Genomic DNA, 23214 nt, shown 5'->3' with positions numbered 1-23214 from the left:
TGTGGGACTATATTCTGAAGGGCAGGGGAAGACTCTGGATACGGACAGCGCGTTATCTGAATCTTTCAGAGTAAGATTGCAAAATAATTGGTGTGCACAGTTTGGTGCAGAAGTGAAGCACAGTGAATAGGATAGTATATGGTGCTGGGATAGAATAATGCCTTTTGAACAGCTTTTGTTCCTGTACTTACAGAGCCATTTCTGTCTGATTTACCTCCCCACCCCCCCACTCTCCAAAAAAGCAAACTGCCAGCCACATTGGAATAGAAGGGGCAGTAGGTAAAGTTGGAAGATCACCTGCCTTTCACAATGCAACTAAATGAATTCTTGTGTTCATGAAAGTGAAGGATTAAGCACTGGCCATGAGCTTCCTATGCACATTTCTGACAATGCTCTTCAGCCTTCATTCTGCAAAATTCCTAGTCTTGAGCTGCTTGCACAAAATTGCCAAATTTCCTTGGGTGCTGATTTGCAGCTTTCTCCCCATTTTGCCAATCCTGAATCCTCAAAATGACAGAATAGTGCCAGTTAGGGTGTAAAATGAGTTTTCATGACTTGTGTCGGCTTAAAACTGCTTGCAGTGGTGCCGGATCTCATGTCCTGATCTTTCATTGCAGCTTCCTTCTCAGAGCGAGTAAGAAATATGTCTCCAGATGAGATCAAAATCCCTCCAGAACCCCCAGGCAGGTGTTCAAACCACTTACAGGTAGGTACAAACCCTCTTCCAGTTTTCCGTCTCTCTGGATTTGTCTGAAATTTCAGTTAACCAGTTGACCAAACATCCTAAGAGCTGGTAAAATGCAGCAAAAGAGATTCCCACAGAATCAAAACCATCTGAGAGATTTTTTTTCTCAATCTTATGCAAGTCAAATGCAGTGTAAAGGTTCCCCCACATGCTTACCGCACTTCAGTGTGAGCACTGCAGCAAGGTCTTTCACCCAACACTGGGCAAAATGACACATTCATTGAATAGAAAAGAACTGCATTTATCACCTTAGCTGCTTTTAAGCCTTTTCAAAGAAACAGAATTAACTCCCCTTTTCTAACTAGGTAGAGAAATGTACTATGTAAACAAAAAAATCTCTAAGGGCTTGGCTACACTGGCACTTTACAGCGCTGCAACTTTCGCGTTCAGGGGTGTGAAAAAACACCCCCCTGAGCGCTGCAAGATACAGCGCTGTAAAGCCTCAGTGTAATCAGTGCCGCAGCGCTGGAAGCGCGGCTCCCAGCGCTGCAAGCTACACCCGTAAGGGATGTGGTTTACGTGCAGCGCTGGGAGAGCTCTCTCCCAGCGCTGGCGCTCCGACCACACTCACACTTCGGCAGCGCTTTGAAATTTCAAGTTTAGCCATACCCTAAGTAACTCTTGCCCTGCTTCCAGAACTACTCAGGAATAATAAATGGATAGTGTGGGAACGCGTACCGCAGCTCAGATCTTGTCTTGGCCAGTACTGCGCTGAAATTCAGAAGTGGTGGGTTCTGTTCTAAATCAATAAACTACCATTTTTGGTTGGGTTCCAGACTTGGTAAGAGCTCTCCCATCGAACTGTAATATATTTCCACAGGGTTCTTTAACTCTAAGGGTATGTGTACACTGCAGTTGAAACACCCACTAATGACTTGTGTCAGCTGACATGGGCTCAGGCTACAGAGCTGTTTAATTGCAGTGTAGACATTTGGGCTTTACCTGGAACCCAGGCTCTGGGACCCTCCTGTGTTTTTGCTGTGACGCTGTGGTACCTTTCACAGGTCTGAAGAAGAGCTGTGTTGCTGAGAGAGTCCGAGCCACACAGAAGTTGGTCCAATAAAAAGCTATTTCCTCACCCAGCTTGTTCCTTTCTGAGGCAGCTATGGAGCTGGATTTAGTGGGGAGACAGGAAAATGCATGCAATTGTATAATTGCTGCTAATGCTACCTTGTGATGAAGAGTGGCTTGTGTTTGCATCTGATGCTAATGCAATCTTTTATTGTATTAGTAGGTGAGGTGCTGTCATCAACTTAACTCCATGCCAAAGGAACAGAATTCACTGCTGATAGTGGGTTTATTGCATAGCAGAATTTGATTTTTTTTTAAATATAATTTTGACTGATAAACTTTGACATTTTTAAGCGTTTATTCTATTTTTAAAGTTTCACAGTTGTGGGAAATTGGAGGTGGAGTCAGACAGTATTTAATTACAATAGACTTTGAGATACAAAAAGTTAAAGCTTCATAACCATTAGAGCCCAAATTATCAACATCACATCAGAATATACAAAGTAAATAGCCTTAAATCAAACTCTGAAGTTCTCAAGCAAGCAGCGTTTTTCTTTCTTTGCCTATTTGTAAATTGTTGATTGTCATTGGAAGTATATTTTTCATCCGTTTGTGTGTATGGTGAAATCTGTTTATCACCATTTACTGATAAATCTCATCTTTCCAAGCCTCTACTCATATGTGTATCTGGGAGAGCTGTTCATAGAAAGGTGTAGCAGCCCCTTTGTGTATCAAAACTGTTATTCTCTGAAACAAGTGGAAAAAGACCTCAAATATTACTTAATAGTGGTCCCCATTCTTGCATGCCATAGATTGGGGAAGGTGAATGAAGGCTGTGTGGGGCTACTGTTTCCTGCCAACCGCTAGTAGGTTTAATAGTGGTGGACAATTTAAGATGGCACAGTGGTGAAGAACTGTTGTGTGCAGACGTCCAAAAGGTGAGTTACAACCCTGTAATGGTTAGTAAGTCATTTTGAATCACAGTACAGAATGCATCCTCTTTGTGTGGTGTGCCTGACACGCCCATTATTAGTTCTCTTTTGTACTGCAAGAGATTTTAATGGTGTGACATCAGTGAGTGAGTAAGAGTGCATAGGTCTGAGGAATGCAGTAAACTGGTGCAAAGATCTGATAAATTAAGACTGATCCATTTCCTTTCTCAACTGTCTCCACCCTGTGTGGAATATGTCTACCCCAAACCACCTTAAAGAATGGAGACTCGCTTCAGTTTTGCAAGCAGACCAAACTGCCTTTTGCAAATTGCACAACTAAAATATTTTTCAGTTCTGTAGGGGGGCCTGACATACTTTGGAGATTTGGAAATAAACTGTCCTTTATTCCATTGGTATCTCTACCTTCCCTTGGTCAGTTTATCTTTCTAACATGCTGTATCTTGAAAAGCTCTATGCAAAGAGGAAATTCTTTCCTAGTTTCAAGGTGACCCACTAGTTCTTTACTTTGTGGACCTTCCATATTCTAAATATGAGGACTCCATCTTGGTGGTGCTATCAACGCTTCAGATTTAGAGGCTGAATTTTCAGTGATTGTTGCAACTGTTCTCTCAATTTGTGGTGCCTCCTTTGGGCATGTTAATAGGGTTGTGTGACTTAGCCTAAAAGATTAACTTTAATTGAGGAAATAGCAATTTTATACCTGATGATGATACTAGACCTTTCATCCAAGGATCTTGCTACTTTGTGTAAACTGTAGTGAAATTTACTACACATAAAATCACAGAAATGCAGGGCTAGAAGGAGCCTCCTTGAGTTGGGGACATAGTATTCCCATTTTACACAAAGGGAAACTGAGACCTGAGAGGTTGAGAGACTTGCCCAAGGTCACATGGGAGGTCAGTGGCAGAGCAGGGAATATGAATCTGCATCTCCTGCCTCCAAATTTTGGGTTTCAGACACAAGATCTTAATTTTCTATTGTAAAGTCTCTGGAATTTCACTTCCTGTAAAATAGTCTAACTTTATAAGTAAGTTTTTTTCCATAGTGCTAGTGTCACAAACTACCTTGCTTAGCAGCAGGACGACTTCCTTTCATGCAAGATTCAAATACCGATTGTAGTTTAAAACCTACCAAATAACTACATTTCCCGGGTTATTCAGGGTTGAAAGTGCATCTTCCCTCTTCTGCTTTCTGTGCTCCATGTCAGACACTCTGCCCGAAATCACTGGAGTAGGGAGTGCATTTCGAACTTTTATGCTGCGCTGCTGAGCAAAACAGATGCAGTTTTCTTTACGGCCTTCCTTTTGAAAGGTAATTATCCAGTATTTTGCACCTTCTGAATCTGTTTAAGTTGCCTTTCCCAGCAGTTCAAGTTTCACTGGAATACTCCCTGCATTGTGCAGCTGCAGGACCTCCAAGGAGAAGTCACTTTCACCTAACCAGCCCCGTATGCCCAAAGACATTCACAAGTGGGTAGTTACCAAGAGCACAGCACTGACAGCGGACAGCATCAGCAATGCCTGCAGATAACATTGTTTGCACAGAGCACCTAAGGCCTTGGCTACACTGGCACTTTACAGCACTGCCACTTTCGCGCTCAGGGGTGTGAATCCCCCCTCCCCCCCCCGAGCACTGCAAGATACAGCGCTGTAAAGCCTCAGTGTAATCAGTGCCGCAGTGCTGGGAGCGCGGCAAGCTACACCTGTAAGGGATGTGGTTTATGTGCAGCGCTGGGAGAGCTCTCTCCCTGCGCTGGCGCTCCAACCACACACTCACTTCAAAGCGCTGTTTCAAGTGTAGCCATACCCTAAGTTAGTTTTCCAGCAAAACTCTGCTCCCCTTCCCTTATGCTACCCAGATCTGGCAGTGAGCCGCGTCCTTTTCTTGGGTAGCCCAGCATCAGTTCTCTCTAGTTCTCTCTTCATAGTGCGCACAGTTTTTTTTAGAGAGGGAAGGCATGCCTAGAATGCCAGCACCCTTAGGCACTTGCCCAATTGGAAACCTGGCTCTGCCCCCGCCCCAGTCTCTTCCAGGCCGGGATAGTGGCTTTAATGCTACACTGTTAGTATAGGAGGTGGGATGTTCCTTGAATCATCTCCAGCGTTGGGCATAATCATAAGGGAACATTCAAGTCCTATTTAAGGGTCTGAACTGTTGTTGGACAGAACTTAATCCATTAATTGCATCACTAATGCCCTGCCCATGTCAAGCCACTGGCTGCTTTAAAAGCTTTTCATCAAGCTTTGTACTTCTCAAGATCATCCACCTAGATACATGTCATCTCTTTGCTTCCCCACCCCACTTCATAGCGTGGTGGCAAATGCTTTGATTTTTGGAGGTGTTTTTTGTTTTTTTACACTCAATTGAAAGTGTTAAGACTGCGGGGGTAGGTGATTGTTTTCCTCTGAAGAACATCCCTCTTCCCTCCCCCCCCTTTTAAAGAGAGAGACTTCCCTTGTTTCCCCCTCTTTCCAAGTGTGTTGCTGGCATGTTGAACATAACGTAAACAGTCTGAAACAAACCTTTTTCATGGAACTAATCCAGTGGTCTTCAACCTTTTTTTTTTTTTTTTTTTTTTCATTTGCAGACCCCTTAAAAAATTTCAAATGGAGATGCCAGACCTTAAATGGAGGTCTGTGGACCTCCTGGTGTCCACGGACCACAGTTTGAAAACCACTGAACTAATCCATCTCTTTCCCTTGGGAGCTGAAACAAGCAGGATGGGGTTTTAATTTGCTTTGCTTTGTTTTGTTTAACTCTTGCTACCATTGCTGCTGCAGGGAGCCCTTGCTCCTTTAAGAGCTTGATAGCCCACACTGTATAGTGGATTATGCAGGGAGGGGAGAGTGATCTTTGATTTGATTTGTGAGTCTGAGAAGAATCAATGTCACTGCAGATTAGCCCAGATGATGTGCCTGCTTCAGCCTTCCTGCTTCTGAAAAAATTGTTCTAATGTGGGAGAGGGCCATTTTGGGTTTAACTATGCAGAAATAAGACAACCATGTTAGGAGATATTCAATAAGCACAATCTGTGTGTTACTACTTGGTGTTGGCTCTTACATTGTTTCCTTTTTATCTAGGATAAGATTCAAAAGTTGTATGATAGGAAGATGAAAGAGGGCATGGATATGAACTACATCATTCAGAGGAAGAAGGAATTTCGTAATCCCAGGTGAGTTTTTCCTTTGGGGTTACAACTCCACATGAAAGCTAATTCCAAGACTCGTCGTCCCTGCCATTAGAGTCCTATCAGAAATTGGGGATGTCGAGCAATAGACACTGTTACTGCTCATGAAATCAGCAAGAGGATCTAGAAAAACATCTCAAATGGTGAGCATGAGGCTCTTTTTGGAGATCCATGTAACCACAACTAAAACACAAATTTTAAAATCAAGTGTGTAGGGCTTTAGGTAGGATTCCATGGATGGTATGTTTTGGGTTGGGAGTTAGAGATGAATCTCTAGTTGGGGGGAGGAATAATCAGAGTTTTTGGCATGTTTTGCATATTGCGGTGGTGTTTATGGGTCTTCAGAGTGTTACTCTTTGCACTCTGATTCTGCATCTGGGCCATTGAAAAGGAGCACCAGCCTCTTTGTACCAACAAACCCCATGAGCTTAAACTTGAAGGCAGGGAAAAGCTAGAAATAAACTAATTGTTCTTCTGTCTCAGCATCTATGAAAAGCTGATCCAGTTTTGTGCAATCGACGAACTTGGTACGAATTATCCCAAGGTAAGAAGAAAGAGACTTCCTGGGAGATGGGGTGGGTACATGAAGCTCTCATCAGTTCTGTCCTCTTCCTCAGCCAGGACATTTAGGGCTTCGTACTTCAGGGCTGATGGAAATAGTCAGCTAGAGATTTGTTTGCAGTTTGATTTCTAGTTGCATTGAAGTAAAATGTACTCTGTATAACAGTGAACTCCAGTAGCTATAGCTTTGCGATATACACTTTGAATTCTGTGCCTGGGGACAGCTAATTTGGGGGTTTGTAGTGGTGCAGGTAAAATTCTGCTTTGGCCTTTCAGTCTTTCAGGAAGCACAAATTTGGGAAACAAGTGTCTACTTGCAATGAGAAATATTTAGTGCATCTGTCACTCACTGAAATGGCATAACTGGTACAAATCATTGTTGAATTGTCAAATGGAAAATGGTACCAGGAACATATCTAGCTTCAGGCTAAGACTGTAAAAGGAGCCAAAGACAGTTAGGCACCTGGGAGTTGGGTGTCCATTCATGTTAATCCCTTCAGCCTCAACATCTTGTAAAATATTTGACTGTTCACACCTGAAAAATAGTGGTCTTTAGAAGAGCACAACCTGACTTACCTCACTCCAAGGCTGGGAGCAGGGCTAAGGCTTGGGCTGGGCGGGGGATGTCACACGGATGGGGTAAGGGGACCAAGACGGGGGGGGGGGAGGCACAGAGGAGCCACAGCCAGGCTGGGTGGAGGGCGGCAGCTGGACCCGCAGCCTGGTGCAGCTCTGCTCTCGGCCCCAGGCCAGGAATGGAGTTGCAGCTAGGGGCCAAGGCTGGGGGCAGGAGCAGGGCCAGGAGCACAGCCACTGCTGGGCCGTCGTAGGGAACAGCAGCCGGGCTCTGGGCCAGGTGCAGAGCTGGGATGGGGTTAGGGTGGGACTGGGTGGTGTTCCCTCACCACCCCCTGTAGGGGCTGGCTTGCGCCTGCTGTACCCTGCTGAATGTTCCTCCGTGTCCCCGTGGGGGGCGTGCCCCACAGTTTTATGACATCTGCATAAGAGATTCATTGATTCTTAGCTTATGTAATATCTTTTATTGGCCTAACTTCTGTTGATCCAATAAAAGATATTACCTCACCCATCTTGTGTCTCTGATATTCTAGGACCAATGTAACTACAATGCATATGAACCTTTTATGTCTGATTGGGATACAGGAGAGGGGCTTTTAGAGCTGTAGTGAATATTTCCTTCTCTTCCTTGTGGTACTTTAATAGAAGTACATGTTTGATGCTGAGTGAAATGTTGAAGTGTTTTGTATATCTTATTGTTCAAACAAGTTCCTGAAAGAATGTTAAACCTTCTCTCTTTCAGGACATGTTTGACCCTCATGGGTGGTCTGAGGACTCCTACTATGAGGCGCTAGGTAATCTTAAGGATATCTTTACGTTCTTTCTGATCATTCCTACAGCTTTTATTTGTGCTATTGAATCATGCTGGAGCTTTAGCAACCGTATTTTAACTGAACACCCTTTTGAATGACTGGAAAGTCAGAACATGCCTGCTGTGTTCTGGTTAGGCACTAGTCCAGTTTGGCTGTATAGACCAGGGCCGCCCAGAGGTGGGGGCAAGTGGGGCAATTTGCCCTGGGCCTCGCAGGGGCCCCCACGAGAGTTTTTCGGGGCCCCCGGAGCAGGGTCCTTCACTCACTCTGGGGGCCCTGGAAAACTCTCGCAGGGCCCAGGACCCCAGAGCTTTTTCCTCTCTGGGTCTTTGGCAGCAATTTGGCAGCAGGGGGGGCCCTTCCGCTCTGGGACCCGCTGCCAGAGTGCCCTGAAGACCTGCGGCAGGGGGTCCTTCTGCTCCGGGACCCATCAGCAAAGTACTGGGTCTTCAGCCACAATTTGGCAGCGGGGAGCCCCCGCTGTGGGTCTTTGGGACACTTTAGCGGCTGGTTCTGGAGCAGAAGGACCCCCGCCACTGAATTACCACAAAAGCGGGGGCCCCCAGCCGCCAAAGACCTCAGGCCCCCTGAATCCTCTGGGCGGCCCTGGTTCAGACCTAGAACTTCCTGAGTTTCCGTTAGTTTGGAAAGTCCCTCCCTTAAAATTGTTGGTCTGAGATACAAGCAGGCTCTGGTTGCAGTGAAGAGACTGAAGAAATTTATAAGTGGAATGTGGCTTTGATAGTAAGTTTTGTATTTCATAGCTGAATCAGTAGTTTTCTGAATGTGGGACCTTGCCCATTGATTGTGAGGGTGGAGATGGGAGCTGTTGTAGAGATGAATTACTCCTCTTGCTGAATCTCCTGCTTTTTATAACTTCTTGTATCAACCTTTTTTAGCCAAAGCACAGAAGATTGAAATGGACAAACTGGAAAAGGCCAAGAAGGAGCGCACAAAGGTAATAAATCAAGAATTATGGAATTTAGAGATCAATCTCCCAGCCTTTATTGATTACATTGCTTCATGTTCCTCCATGTACTACCCCTTGTATCGACTATTAGGTATCTTTAGACGGCTCTGACATCTTTCCCTTTATTCATTTCTTTGCCAAACTGTACAGATTTAGGTTTTTGGCCTTTTCCTTGTAGGTCAGTTTCTCTCCAGGCCCAATTGCCTTTGCTACTTGAGTCCCATCCAATTTTATCAATGTTCTTAAATCAGAGCATGCATAACTGCACCCAGTATTCCAAATACAAGATCATCAATACTCTGTGAATAACTACTATGTACTTAGCCTTTCACACTATGCCTCTAGTCACGCAGCCTAATGTAGCTTAATTCCCCCAGCAAATCACACTGAACTCAGGCCTGGTTTTTGTTTTCTCTTATTACCACTTTAACTGTATCTAGACCCATATCAGCCCCCCGATACCTGAAAATGTCTTTGCTTGTTAGGAAATTGAGTCAATTCATTTAAAACACTATATAACTCTGGAGGACTTCATCACCCACACTCCCACCAAATGGTGAGGCACTTGGATTAGGGGCTGGCATTCGGAAATCATATCCAAATAGTTAATTAACAAGATCACTTCAGATTTGTAGAATGCTTTTTTGGCAACAAGTACATTTTTTGCAGCAAACTTTCTTTATAGCCATCTCTTTGTTTGCCTCTTGTTTTGCTTTATGCACAACAATATAGTCACCTGTGACTATCCCCCCCCTCCTTTCCCATGGCTGTAGACTTATAGGTATGTAATTGCAGACTGTTGTGGCTCTTGTTGCTAGGTTTTCTTCTGTGGTTCAGTCTCCGTAAACCATGCGTGCGGGGACTTGCATTCTAGGACAGCTTTTATTTTTCTCTCTTCGTTTTCTCATTGAAGAAATGATTTGTAAGAATGCATCTGTACAGACCAGGATTCTAGTCCTGATCTGTCCATTAAGGATGGTACCAAACTTTCTGATCTGTCTACACATGGAGAATCTTCATATTTACACATCTTCATAATGGTTGTAACTGATACATTTTGGAGTACTTGGTTTTTCTCTCCCCAACATACCAATGATAAGTGGAATGGCCCAATAAATGTTTTTGTACTTTGTTTGCTCACGTGCTGTAGCATTCTTGGTCCCAGGATGTATGAGACCAAAGTAGGTGAGGTAATAACTTTTTATTACAGAAGTTGGTTCAATAAAAAAAAATAATACCTCACCTATATTGTCTCTTTTTTATACCTTGCTACATTCTGGATCTAAAGAATAACTTTATAGTGAGGGAAGAAGATCAAGATATTAACATCTGTTCTTTCTTTCCTCCCCTCTTCTTCCTTTCTAGATTGAGTTTGTGACTGGCACTAAGAAGGGCACAACAACAAATGCTTCATCCACCACAACCACAACAGTCAGCACTGCTGTTGGAGGTAAATACATGTGATGACAAACTTAAATTGCATCGCGATTGTGGGAATTGCCTCTCATGCTACCCAGAAACCCTAGAAGTTCCCTTTCTTCTCCATCCCCTTGATACACAAGACAAGTCTATGCTACCAAGCAACATCAGCGCAGCTACACCACTGTAACACATCTGGTGAAGACAAGCTCTGTCAACGGGAGAGCACTCTCATGTCAACATAATTACTCCACCTCCACAGGTGGAACCTGTGTCGGCAGGAGAGTGTCTCCTGCTGACGTAGCACCTGTGTGGACAGTACTTAAGTTGCTGTAACTTGCGTTGCTCGGGGGGGCGGTGTGCCTGAGTAACGCAAGTTACGTTGACCTAAGCGGTAACGTAGAGGAGCCCAAAGAAGGCAGATTGCCAGGAGTTGGTAGCCTTAGTGTTACCAGTATTAGTTATCTGGGATTGGGGGTTGCTGGCTTGTTTTCCCAGTGGGAAGGTTTGGCAGTAAGCTTCGGGAAGGAAAGGTTTTTTTTGTGCCAAGGTTAATGGAATTTGTTGCTGTATGTTGATGAGTGTCTCTTGAACAGGTCTTTTCCCCAGAGCCTGAGGAGAGGGTTGGGAAAAGAGATGAACAACTTGATGTTGTAATTTGGATAATGGCTCTTAACAGTTAGTGCTATACCTCATGCTAATGCAGTGGTTCTCCGACTTTTGTACTGGTGATCCCTTTCACATAGCAAGCCTCTGATTGCAACCCCCGCCTTAATAAATTAAAAATGCTTTTTTATATGTTTAACACCATTATAAATGCTGGAGGAAAAGCGGGGTTTGGGGTGGAGGCTGACAGCTCATGACCCCCATGTAATAACCTCACGACCCCTGAGGGGTCCCAATCCCCAGTTTGAGAACCCCTATGCTAATGGAATGGGGAGATCCATGTTTTCTGTCCAAACCAAACCTACTTTGTTGTTGGGGGGGGGGAGAGAGTAAATCTCATGTCACTGTTTTCTAAGAGTTCAGGGGCATAAACGGTGCAGGTTCTTCAGTTTGCCTTTGGGGGTTCAAAGTTCCGTTAGGTTTATGCTCAACACTTCCTGACCAAGTTCCACTTGCCTCATAGAGGGGGGAGGAGATGCTGTCCACTCAGGCAATGGCACTTGGAGGGCTGAGAAGGAGAGGGATCTGTTAAGATCAGTGGCTGTTAATGTTAATACTAGTCTCTCTTGGTTTTTCCAAATCAGATGCTCAAAAGAGAAAAAGTAAGTGGGACTCTGCCATCCCGGTAACAACAATAGCTCAGCCCACCATCCTCACCACCACTGCAACATTGCCAGCGGTTGTCACAGTAACCACCAGCGCAAGCGGCTCCAAAACCACAGTTATCTCTGCTGTTGGCACCATAGTGAAAAAAGCAAAGCAGTGATAAGTGCATTGAGACCTGACCTGGGCTTCCAGACTGAATTCTCATTGAAGGCACCATCCTTTGAAGGGGAAGAGGAGAGGGTCACTCTTATTTGCTCAGTACAAAATGGCAAGACTTGAAAACACACCCAACATGCCCCCCCTTCCGTCCCCCAACCCCATTAAGGGAAGTGGGGGAAGCAGGAACATCAGGTGTGTGCACACAGGACTGACCTTCATAGAAAGGAGTTTCTCTATCCCGTGTCACTGCTGGAATGACCAGTCGCTCTGTAGTGTGCTGAAGGCCAGTGGTGTGCAATGTGTCAGCTTGTAAAGGGTAGCTTATTTAAGTGTTGTGGTGTTATTGCTTTTATGGCTTGGAGAGTCTTATCCCTACTGGAAATCTGAATTTTAAAAATAAATGGGAAAATGTCAGTCATTCTCTTGCATCTCAGGCCACGCTTTAAAGGTGGTTGCCCTGTGACTTGGTCTCCCCCACGCATACACGCTCTGCCTCAAAGGAATTAATGCGCACAAGGCTGATCAGCATCCTTGCTTGTAAGCATAGCTGAGATGTGAGTGTATAATCTACATGCAAAGAAATGAGTCTACATTCATACAATTGCTATTCACATCTGTAACCTATGTGCAAATCCATGTAGCTTTTATTTTGGTAATCAGGTGTTAAGCATTGAAATTTTTTAATATAAAATAGTCAAGTTTTGCTAGCCTCTTACAGAGATGGAGACCCCCTGTTCAGAACCTGGACTGTGGGTGTCACATTTGTGAAATCAGAGCGTGCATTTGGAGAGAGCTCCCAAGAGAAATTTTGTCTCCATGGAGTAAGATCAGATACCAGATCGCCAGAGGAAAGTGTTCCTAATGTAGAAACCCATGTTGTCTATGTATAATGTAGTGACTTATACTGTGAAACACACACAGCAGTACTGTTTGCTCCAATGTAGTGAAAAAGATATTGTCAACTTAAATTTTACTTTTTGGGGAGGTGCTTCCTACCTATGTTACTAAAAATTCTTCGTTATAAAAATGGAAAAATTTAAAAATTCTTGTGTCCTTTTCATATCTTACTATGTGCATTTTTCTGACCAGCTAATGAAAAAAAACATTATTTTCACTTTTAGTGTTGATACCTGGGTTGCAAATGCTGCAGGGGAGTGTTTACTTTAAAACTTTTTCCCATGGAATTTTAAGAAATCACAGAAACCTCTTTAGACTTTTGTCTTACTGAGGCCATTTTCTGGACATATTTTGTGTTTATATCCCTTTTTAAAGATTTCTCAGCTCTTTCATTATAAAACCCATTTTCTGGGATTGATACCTTTTAAAATTCTAATTTTTGTAAACTTGTGTCAGTTTTTCTTAATTTTACCAACAGTCAGCCGCTAATAATACACAGGTTTTTTGTATAATCCTTTTCCTCCATGGATCTCAAAGTACTTTACCAGGAGATAATTATTATACGGTGAAGTGTCGTGCCCAAAGTCATCTAGAAAGCCAGTGAAATGCTATTTGATGTGGGTGGATGGAATAATTTACACTGCCATAATTGTTTGAAGAAATCACTACCAAATTGTTTATTGTACCAGTCCCTATAGAATATTTTTTAGTGCACCTGATTGCTGACTCTATATTAATAAATACCAATTTCCTTCAGCTTCAATATTCCAGGTGTTGCAGATTGTATTGAGATAAAAATTGCTAACTAGATCAATCTTTTAAGCTGTAAAGCAGGGACGAGAGAGGGAGTTAATAGATCAGCAAAAATGTACGTTTCTCTGGATTTCATGTTGCTTTCTTGAGTTCTAGCTTACCTAAAATAAATTTATAACTTCAACTGGGGGAGGGAGAATGGGTCTGTCTTGCTTTTGATATACTTAAAAGAGGATTTCTTCCTAATCACTTTGACAAATGTCAGGTTTTGTTCATCTGGAATATTCAGAGGTCCACCGGAGCACTGATAGGATTGCGGCACTACAGAGACCAAGAAAGTGAAACCTGAATGAGTTGATATGAGGATGGTTGGTGGCGTGGCTTTTCTCTTCATTCTTACTGAAGTAAGAACCCTGCACAGAGCTGCTGACTTGATTCCCACTAACTATGGCAGGTGCCTTGTTAACTCCACTCTGAGATGGAATGGCTCTCTGGGCAGGGGCTACCTAGAGTTTAACACCGAGAGGCAGGCCTGTCAAAATGTGTGAGTGTGATGTGAATGTAGATGGTTTTAAGTGCCGAACAGCATGGCTGAAAGTGAAACACTGAAACTGGAGGCAAAGCAAATGTAGGGGTACAGCTTTCTCTAGCTCCCATTCTGCAGAATAACGGCAATTGTCTGCTGCTTTGTATTTCATGAGTCTCCTTTGGCACAGAAAATGCTGCTCTAGCACCAAAGACTTTATTGCAGTTTTTTGTAATCCTATAAATGTGGGAGGGAAGAGTGCCCTAAAGAGAAGGGAGCCAACTGCTCAGTCAACTGACTGCATCCTTGAAGTATATTTGTCAGGAGCAGGCTCTGAGCTGTTGAATCTGAGAATGGGAATGTACATTTAATCTTCTCACTGGAATGTGAAAAGGCAATAGGCTGTCAGTAACATGAGAGTTAGCAGTAGTGCCAGCTACTGCGGCTTGAGTATTTACTTCCTATTACAGTTTATAACTTTTCATTACAGAAACACTGAGGGGAGGGTGTGACCACGTGGTAAAGACCAGCTCGGCTTAACCTGAAAAACATCAAATAAGCCCAACTGTCAGCATCAGTTGTGATGGAAAAGATGACTCTGTGCAGTTCTGATAATTGTGTGACCACCCTATGCCTGATGAATGGCAAATCCTATTCACATTGGATCAGGTCGTTAGCCTGATATCATCCATAAGGTCTATTCACACTGTGGTGGTGGGAACTCCTTCCTGACTCCTGCATCTGTCCAATGTATGCCCTAAACCAAGAGGGCTTAATCACCCTTATCTTAGTTTATGCTATCGATGTTAGTTTGATCTGTGAAGACATTTAAGCCACACTGTTTTAAGACTTACATTGTGGTGTAGATCTGCTTTAATTTTATCATCAGTCCGGTATCAGTGGAGGACAGGTGGCTGTCTCCAAGGCAGGTGTGGTGAAAACCCAAACCCAAAAGGACTACTACTATCAGTTCAGATGAGTTAACACGTTAGCAGCGCACTTCTGAGTAATGCAGTTGGTTCAAAGTGTCACAGCTAATGGACTATCATTCTTGTGTGTCTTATATAAACACCTCTCCATACCACTGATAGCAGAGAGAGCTAGTATTCTTCTTAATCTAGTAAAGCCCTCTTTGCTAGTGGGTTTCTGGTAATGCAAAACTAAACCGAGCTGGGCAGCTGCCAGGAAACATTTGTGGCAGGAAAAGGGGACTCTTAGGGTGGAAAGCTGGAAAGAGGTTAGCTTTGTTGCCAATGCTCATGTGAAGCTGGACTCTCCTGTACGGAGCCTGTTCCCCAGCACTTAAACACACCAGTCACCCAGGGTGAATATATTGAAAGGTTTGGAAGATGAATCACTCGCTACACAGTTTGCTGATCATTAAAAGTTTTGTTTTTTTTTGTAAATGGCTTAATCATCAAAGACTTCCTGTCCACCCCACCCTTCCCCTTTCCATGTTCCCGCTTCCCCTCTCTGTAGCATCTGTAATAATTCCAAGCCCCCCCGTCAGGGCAGTCATTTGTACAGTTCACATGGGCTAGAAATAGCTTTCCACTGCACTGTGCTTAGGAAACCTATGCATTCCTTTGTCTAAGTTTATATGTTAAATCACCTGACAAAAACATGGATGTATTTATTTTAGGCTCTGGCTCTCTAGATAAACAAGTTTGCACATTTAGCTGGTGCTCCAGACATCAGTACATTGACATAATTGGAGGAAAACTAGCTATTGTCCATGGGCAGTAGCTGATTTTTTTTTAATTGTCATTTTAATATTAAAACATTCTTAATCTATGAATGGGCATTTGGAATTTGAGCCTCTTACGATTTTCCCAGGAGCTGACATCCTTCTAAAAATAGAGTTTATAACAAAAGTGCCTCAGTAGCCAGTAACAATAGAGTTGCTACTGCAGTACTATGAGGTAGTGCTGATGAAATATGCCAGCCATAATGCAGGCTTCCTTGCCAAAGTGCTTTAGATGTGATCTACCTTTGGGAGCACATTTTGGTTCCAAGGGCCCATTTGATCATTAGTGTCTACTGATGCTGTCAGCAAAGGAGGCTGCCTGTTTGAACGTTTGAACAGTCCTCTAGGGAAGTGGCATGGACTGAAACAAATTGGCTCCACCTAGGCCACCAAAATCCCATTTAAATGGCAATAATTTCAGTCCCTGCCAACCTGGTCTGATGTGAATGGATTACCTAGGGCTAAAACATTCGTCATCCCAGTGCTACGTTAGCAGTCACTTTAGCCTTTTCACAAAGGCCGCAGACCGCTCCCCATCCCCTTCTCCCATGGGAGACTGTTGCCGTACACTGACAATAAAATCAGCCTCTGCTCCCATTTTCTCCCTTTGAGGGATATAGCTAGTACCATTCACCATCTGTGGCTCCTTCATTTTTCTGTGGGCTTAAAGTCTCCTTGTCCTCTAAGCATGTGCTGCTTGTGTTTGCATGGGTTTATCTCAGCCTGAAGCCATGTATTCAGAGGCCTTGGGTATATCAAGGCAGGCCAGTCACTGAGTTTTTAGACAGTGATAGATCAGGTGAATGAAGTCATCTGTGCACTGCATCAGCTTTGCTTTTGAAGATTTTCCTGCCTCCAAGCCCGTACGTGTTGGTTTTTGACTGACTTTGCATGCTGCCTCTTGCTGTTCAGAGATCTGTCCCTCCCTGTTTCTGTATCAGGTGCTTTGTTGGTCTAAGGGTGTGAGATTTTGCTCTGAGCTTCATTTAGTGTTCTCAGGATGTGGCCTCTAACCTAAGCAGGTTGAGCAGCCTTTGCTGGCTCTACCTCAAAGCTAAAATAGTGGAGCCTGAAGCTATGGCTTTTGTCTTGTTGCTACCAGTCCCTCTGTCTATTTTATATGCAACACCAACATTGTGGGTTTACTGTAAAATTAAAAACTCACCTCACCAAGGCCTTAGGCCCCTACCCACCATTGATCGTGCAGTCAAATCCCAGCAGCATTGGAGTAATCATTTCAACAGTAATTCAACCAGATACCTATTTCCCACCCCCTTGTCATTATGGGAAGCAAGCACTCAGATCTCTGCAGAAAAACCCATCAAATAGATGTCTCTTGTAGAGTGCCCAGAAATGAGATGGGGTGTTCCAGTTGAACAATACGTTTGTGAGCCGAGGGAGGCAGAGTCATTGCTCTTTCAGGAGAGAACTGCATTTCCCGGGGTAAGAGGCTTACAAGACTCTTGTGTAAAAAAAAAAACAAATCACTGTTAATCAAAAATTGCTAACGGGCAATGAGATCCCAGCAAGGTCCCTCTTTCCCCTTTTAGTGGGATCAGCATTGTTCTTCCCAGCATTTTCTTACTTGCAGTCTTCCAGTGCCTTGGCCTTGCTAATTATGGCTGTTCCTCTTTAAACAGAGGTGTTTTTTTTCTAAAGAGCCATTGGACTTCCTCCCTGTTCTTCTAAATAAGAACCACAGAGGCTGATAGCTTGTAATTTTTATTCATTTGTTAAACCTTTTAATGCTTTTGTGTTCTCCAGTAAACAAACTGCTGAAAGCTGATTGCTTCTGAAGCATTTGGGGTTTCACTAGGAAATTTCTCACCTTCCTCTGGTAATACAAATCTTACTTTCCCTTGGCCCACTGGTTTAGACCAGCACTGGAAGAAAATTAAGACTTGCTGTGTACCAGGCCTCTTCTACAATAGCTAAAACACCAATAACTTTGCCCTGCTATAGCGCATCTTCCATCCCAGCATTCTACTAGTACAAGCAGTTTAGTTTTGCCTCAAAATCCCTCACTTGCCATATCTATGAAGAATCATCACATTATGCAGTGGCTGCCTTTCTCCAGATTTATGCGGACTGACTCATTAAGAGACAGTACAATGTTGCAGGGGGAAGCGGGTTGTTTGCAGTAGGACAATCTTAAGCACAGGGACCCTAGATACTCTATCTAATGTGGGCAAATGATCCGTGTTGCAAATGGTTTCTTCCCTTCTTTAAAACTTTTTTTTTTTTTTAATCACTGTGTTTTAAGTTTGTGCTTTCCACATGGCTTTTATATTGTGTTTAGTCACTTTCTAATTTCAAAATCTTTTCTCTTGCATCTCTCCTCTTGGCCTGCTATTTCCCATCTGGGCCTTTGCTTAGACATGGTGTCATGGTTTAATTCCCCACTCTGAACCTTAGCATCCAAAACATGGGGTACCAGCATGAATTCCTCTAAGCTCAATTACCAGCTTAGTCCTTGTAGCGCTGCCACCAACCAGGAATTCCAGTGCCTGGTACACTCTGGTCCCCCCAAAACCTTGCCTGGGGACCCCCAAGACCCAGTCCCTCTGGATCTTAACACAAGGAAAGTAAACCCTTTCCCTCACCGTTGCCTCTCCCAGGCTTCCCCTCCCTTGGTTACCCTGGAAGATTACTGTGATTCAAACTCCTTGAATCTTAAAACAGAGAGGAAAATTCTTCCCCCCTCCTTCTCTCTCCCCCTCCCAGACTCTTCCTGAGAGAGAAAGTAATCCTAACACAGAGAGAAATTAACCTGTCTCTCCCTTCCATTCTTTCTCCCCACCAATTCCCTGGTGAATCCAGACCCCATCCCCTGGGGTCTCACACCAGAATAAAAAAACAATCAGGTTCTTAAACAAGAAAAGCTTTTAATTAAAGAAAGAAAAACACTAAAAATTATCTTTGTAAATTTAAGATGGAATACGTTACAGGGTCTTTCAGCTATAGACATTGGGAATACCCTCCCAGCCTAAGTATACAAGTACAAATTAAAATCCTTTCAGCCAAATACACATTTGCAAATAAAGAAAACAAACATAAGCGTAACTCACCTTATCTACCTAGTACTTACTATTCTGAGCACATAAGAGCCTGTATTAGAGAGATTGGAGAGAAACCTGGTTGCACATCTGGTCACTCTCAGAACCCAGAGTGAACAACAACCAAATTCTAACAGCACACACAAAAACTTTGCTCCCTCGAGATTTGAAAGTATCCTGTCCCCTGATTGGTCCTCTGGTCAGGTGACAGCCAGGCTTACTGAACTTGTTAACCCTTTACAGGCAAAAGAGACATGAAGTACTCCTGTTCTATTAACCCTTAACTATCTGTTTATGACATATGGAGAGAAGATCTTGATGAAAAGGGCAACTCTGAAATCAGCAGGAGGAAGGACCTCTTAATGAAGAATCTCGATGCTGCTTCATTCGTTTCTTTAGAAGCCACGTTCAATCCACTTTATCAGTTTCTGCCGTCACATGCAGAAGACAGAGCTACCCTATTCTAGTGCTTGTTTGCCCTGCTGAGCCCATCTGTTGCAGTGGATGGAACTTACCATATCACTACCCTTGGTTTGCCATGAAACATCAGTTCTCCCTTCTTGCATACGACTAACTTTGGGCATTCTGGAGTCCAGTAAAGTTGACAGGCCATTTAGAACTCCTGTTTTCTCTCCTTTTACTGCAAGACTCAGGAGTAGATGTGGTGTCACTGGGACAATGGAAACAATGTGAAACTTGTAAAATGTACAATTTGTGACTTTATTACTATTTCTTGTAATGGTTGCTATACATGTTCACTTTTCCATTTAAAAAACCAGCAGTGAACAGATTGCTGATCTCCTCTCCTTGGTAATTCTGAGTGCTGGTAAATTGACTAGACAGTAAATGTTCGCCAAGATGGGGAAGCCAGATAATTGAAGGAGTTAACATGATCATGCCTTTTGGATAATGACTTCATGGGCTATGGCTTGATCTAGGAGAGTTTTCTATTTGATATGAATGTGCGGAAAAGGCGTGACTCTAGGCATGTAATCATTTCCAGGTAGCTGTGTGTGTGCTCCTTTTTCGGTGCTGTATGATCCATGATGATTTATCTTCTTGATGATTCAGCCCCTTATCTCGTGTCTTCTGCAGTTTATTTATGGAACCTTGAGTTTGGTTGTTCAGCTTCAAAGAGCGGCTCTCTGTGACTCTTCCAATGCGGGTTGCAATGTGAAAGACAAGATTGTTCGTTCATTTGAGAGGAATGAAAATCACTGGAGGAAAAGTCAAGATCCGTCAGGTCACCAGCCTGAACCATTCTGTGAGCCAGCTGAAGACATGAAAGAGGAAAACATCCTGAAGGAGTGAGAACTGTGTGCTACTGCAGACAGAACTCCACTCTGCACTAAGATACACCACGAGGCAGCATTCACCTGATGGGCTCTGCTGGCATTCAGAAGCAAACTCCACGATTAATTCCAGTTGATGTTATGAATCTTGTATATGCAGTCCCAAGGTATCTCCTGCTTTAGGGCTACTATAACTGATTGCTTTAAAACAAGTTAAGTCTTCCAAAAAAGAACAAATCTCTCTACTCTTCTCTATCTTAAGTCTCTACTTAAGATGATTCTAAACTAGAGCACACATTAGGGGCTGATCTTGCATTCTCTACTATTGGAATAGACGTCTTGCATCCCATCCTAATAGTATCAAGAGGCTGGTACAACCTTATCTCAGGTGCTAAGGCACAGCGCAGTTGAGGGTCCTCTGCTGAGAACATTCTAACATCACTGCACTAGAACCTGGTTTCCATCAGCCATTATGTCCCCTTCCAGTGCAGTTGCTGTGATGAGGTGCATAGCAGGAAATGGGGTCCTACTGATTCTCTTGTATCTTTATTTTATTTTGTACAGTAGCCACATGTGGTCTCAGTACTGAAGAGAGACTGAAACATCAAGAGGAAGATTCTCTGCATTAGAATCCTAGTTGAGTCCAAAGATGAAGGCGGGAGGCATTAAATTATCCCAGTGGTCTGCAGAATTCATGTGGGGGAGAAGCGATTTCCTAGAAAAAAGATTTTCTTTCCCCTCTCTGTCTCAGAGTCCCTCAAGATGGAGTGTGTGTTTGTGTCTTGGACCTTTTCTATTGAACACTACAATCCACTGACATTCCTCCATATATAATTTAATCCATAGCTTGGCTCTGACAGCTTCTGAGTACCAGCTGTGGTCAGAGAAACATGTTCCCCAGCAATTGCCAGAAAGGAGAGGAGGCTACCCAGAAGCACAAAGGATGTGGATGTGGACTTGGACCTGGAGTAGGCATTCTCCATTAAACATCAATTTGTCCCAATTTCTAATGCTGTCCTGATGGCCTTGCGGAGCTCATCATTGCTGTTGCATTTGAATTTGGAGGAACAATCATCCAGCATCCACTCTGCTCAAGTCCAGATTCCTTTACTTTAGGGTGGCAGTGGCTGGTACACAGCGTGGCAGAGAACAGAGACAGAGCTAAGAGCCTCTCTTAGTGGTCAAAGCATCAGCATTGATGTAATAAGACTTCCTGGAGCAACTTGTTCTAATTCCAGTGGATTCATCAAAGTCCCTCAAACTTCAGAAGTAAATGCAGTTTCTGCCTGGTTTCTCTTTGCAGGTCAGTTAGATAGGACCTTGGTTTTGTAATGTCTCCTCAGCTCTGTATGGATGTTAAAGTCCCCGCAGAGCCTTAAGCCAGAGTAGGGGTTTGTCCTGCAGCCCTTGGCCAACATTTTTCCTCCTCCTCTTCCTATTGTGCCATGTGCCTATGGTCCACCTCAGCATTGTCCACATTTCAGTGATCAGTATTTGTTCTCGCTCCCACTCTTACATATGTAAGAGAGAGAATTCCTTTCATTCTAAGTTCTTTACATACATAATTATAGTTTATAACTAATTTTTGGAATGAAAACTTTTATTTACCTGGATACAGAGTTCATGCTGCTGAAATTCCCGTGGGATGACATTATAAAAGATGCTGCCAGTGGGTTTTCGTCAACATAATTTCCGGTACAAAACAGATCTTTTCTTTCTTACAAAAAATCCTCAGTAAAATTGTTTGATCATATAAGGCAAAAGAGGGTTTGTGTTTCATTATTGTGCTATTGAATGTTTTTTTCTTTAAGAGAAACACAAGGTATGATCTGACAAAGTGAGAATCCAAGGACTGTCACTCTGGGTGTACTATGTAAGGAGGCAAGACACTGAATAGGCTGGTGTGGCATTTAAAACAAAAAACAAAAAAAAACACCCCACACCTAAGTGTTATCAGTTGGCATCCTGACTGGCAATCCCAGCAGAGAAAGTAAGGATTGGATGGGCCCTGAGAATGAACTATTTTCACCCTAGAAGTGGTTCCTCCAGAGTCCTTCAGCCACAGAAAAGGATTCCTGTTCCCAGAGTTATTAAAACACCACCTTCCTCTATTATCCCATCCATTTCTAAAAGAAAAGCCCACTAGGAACTCCACTAGGGAAGTGCTGTTCAAAGTGGCCAAAGATCCCGTGACTTTCATGTTCCTGTGCAAAGGGTCAGAATCTTGAGACTTGTACAAGGCAGAGACTAAGTTAGGTGCCAAGTTATCCACACTAGTGAATTTTAAGAGAACCTCCTATAGACTGTTCAGAAGGCTAGAATTCAAATCCTCCTATTTACATAGGGAAAGCAGGTAATTCCACAGGGAAATATACATTGAAACCAAACCAAAATGGTTCCAGTACCTATAAAATCCATCTTCCACTGCATTTCAGACTCCATGATAGAAAACTGTTATGCCATGTAATCCCTGCAAAATCAGTCCACTGGCTTCCTAAGGGGAGACCATGACACATGCATTGCAATAGTTGTCAGTGGTAGAGGTGTCTAATTAAATTTTTGAACACTTCCCGTTTGAAGGTTTCTGTTTTCAGTTGCTTATAACTCTGCCAATCTTTAACCTTTCAGATCGGAATCTTCCATGCTGCCTGTTTGCCTCTGACTGAAATATTTTTGGGAAGATTCTGTAAAAATGGTTCAACCCTTCCCTAGGTTAGGGAAATTGACGTTGTTTTGATAATGCTAAATTCTTACACCCATTTAGCTGAGAAGCCCTGTCTCCATGCTTTGGAGCAGTGACTTGAAATCTTGGCAAGGGGGTGGCCCTGGTGGCAGGGATGCGCCTTGGCCATCCCTGTGAATATCAGCCCAAATTTGGCCAAGTTATGAGCTTCTGACCAATCACAGTTTGCACATGCTCGGAGGTTTGCAGCGTTATTTTTCAAAGATGCCATCTGCACTACCATGTTCTGCCCTCGTGCAGACCCCGCAGACCCCACATCCCCCAAGGATGACTGAGCATGCTCCATCCTGCAGCTTCGGAGCTGAGCAGGACTCTTTCTGCTTTGCTCCTGCATGCTGGTGGCGATCCTTGGGGCAGCGGTATCAAGAGCAGGCAGGGAAACTCTTTCGTGTATGCTCAATGCTCCTCCAGCTTGGCCCAGGTAGTGCAGCCAGTTCTCATAAGTAATGCAATTTTGGCCCCTACAGGAGCCAGTAGCCCAATGACAGAAGAAGCTCCAACCCTGCCCAGAGGGAAACCCCCTCTTATTGGCTGT

At 43.5% G+C, this 23214-nt stretch overlaps 1 protein-coding gene across 3 annotated transcripts in view; it reads left to right on the top strand.

The window, feature by feature from the left end:
- SAP30BP (SAP30 binding protein) overlaps positions 1-13323 on the top strand; it is a 60543-nt gene extending 47220 nt beyond the window's left edge. For all 3 annotated transcript variants that reach the window (XM_030534018.1, XM_030534019.1, XM_030534017.1), the window contains 7 exons: positions 618-706; positions 5790-5881; positions 6380-6440; positions 7776-7827; positions 8745-8803; positions 10181-10265; positions 11485-13323. In XM_030534018.1, coding sequence (XP_030389878.1) covers positions 618-706; positions 5790-5881; positions 6380-6440; positions 7776-7827; positions 8745-8803; positions 10181-10265; positions 11485-11666 — 620 coding nt within the window. In that variant the 3' untranslated portion in view covers positions 11667-13323. The remainder of the gene's footprint in view (positions 1-617; positions 707-5789; positions 5882-6379; positions 6441-7775; positions 7828-8744; positions 8804-10180; positions 10266-11484) is intronic.
- The last annotated feature ends 9891 nt before the right edge of the window (positions 13324-23214 follow it).

The sequence above is a fragment of the Gopherus evgoodei genome, chromosome 15 (genome assembly GCF_007399415.2).
Source record: "Gopherus evgoodei ecotype Sinaloan lineage chromosome 15, rGopEvg1_v1.p, whole genome shotgun sequence".
Lineage (NCBI taxonomy): Eukaryota > Metazoa > Chordata > Testudines > Testudinidae > Gopherus > Gopherus evgoodei.
Note: the sequence above shows the minus strand (reverse complement) of the source record. Positions and strands in the feature narration are given on the sequence as shown.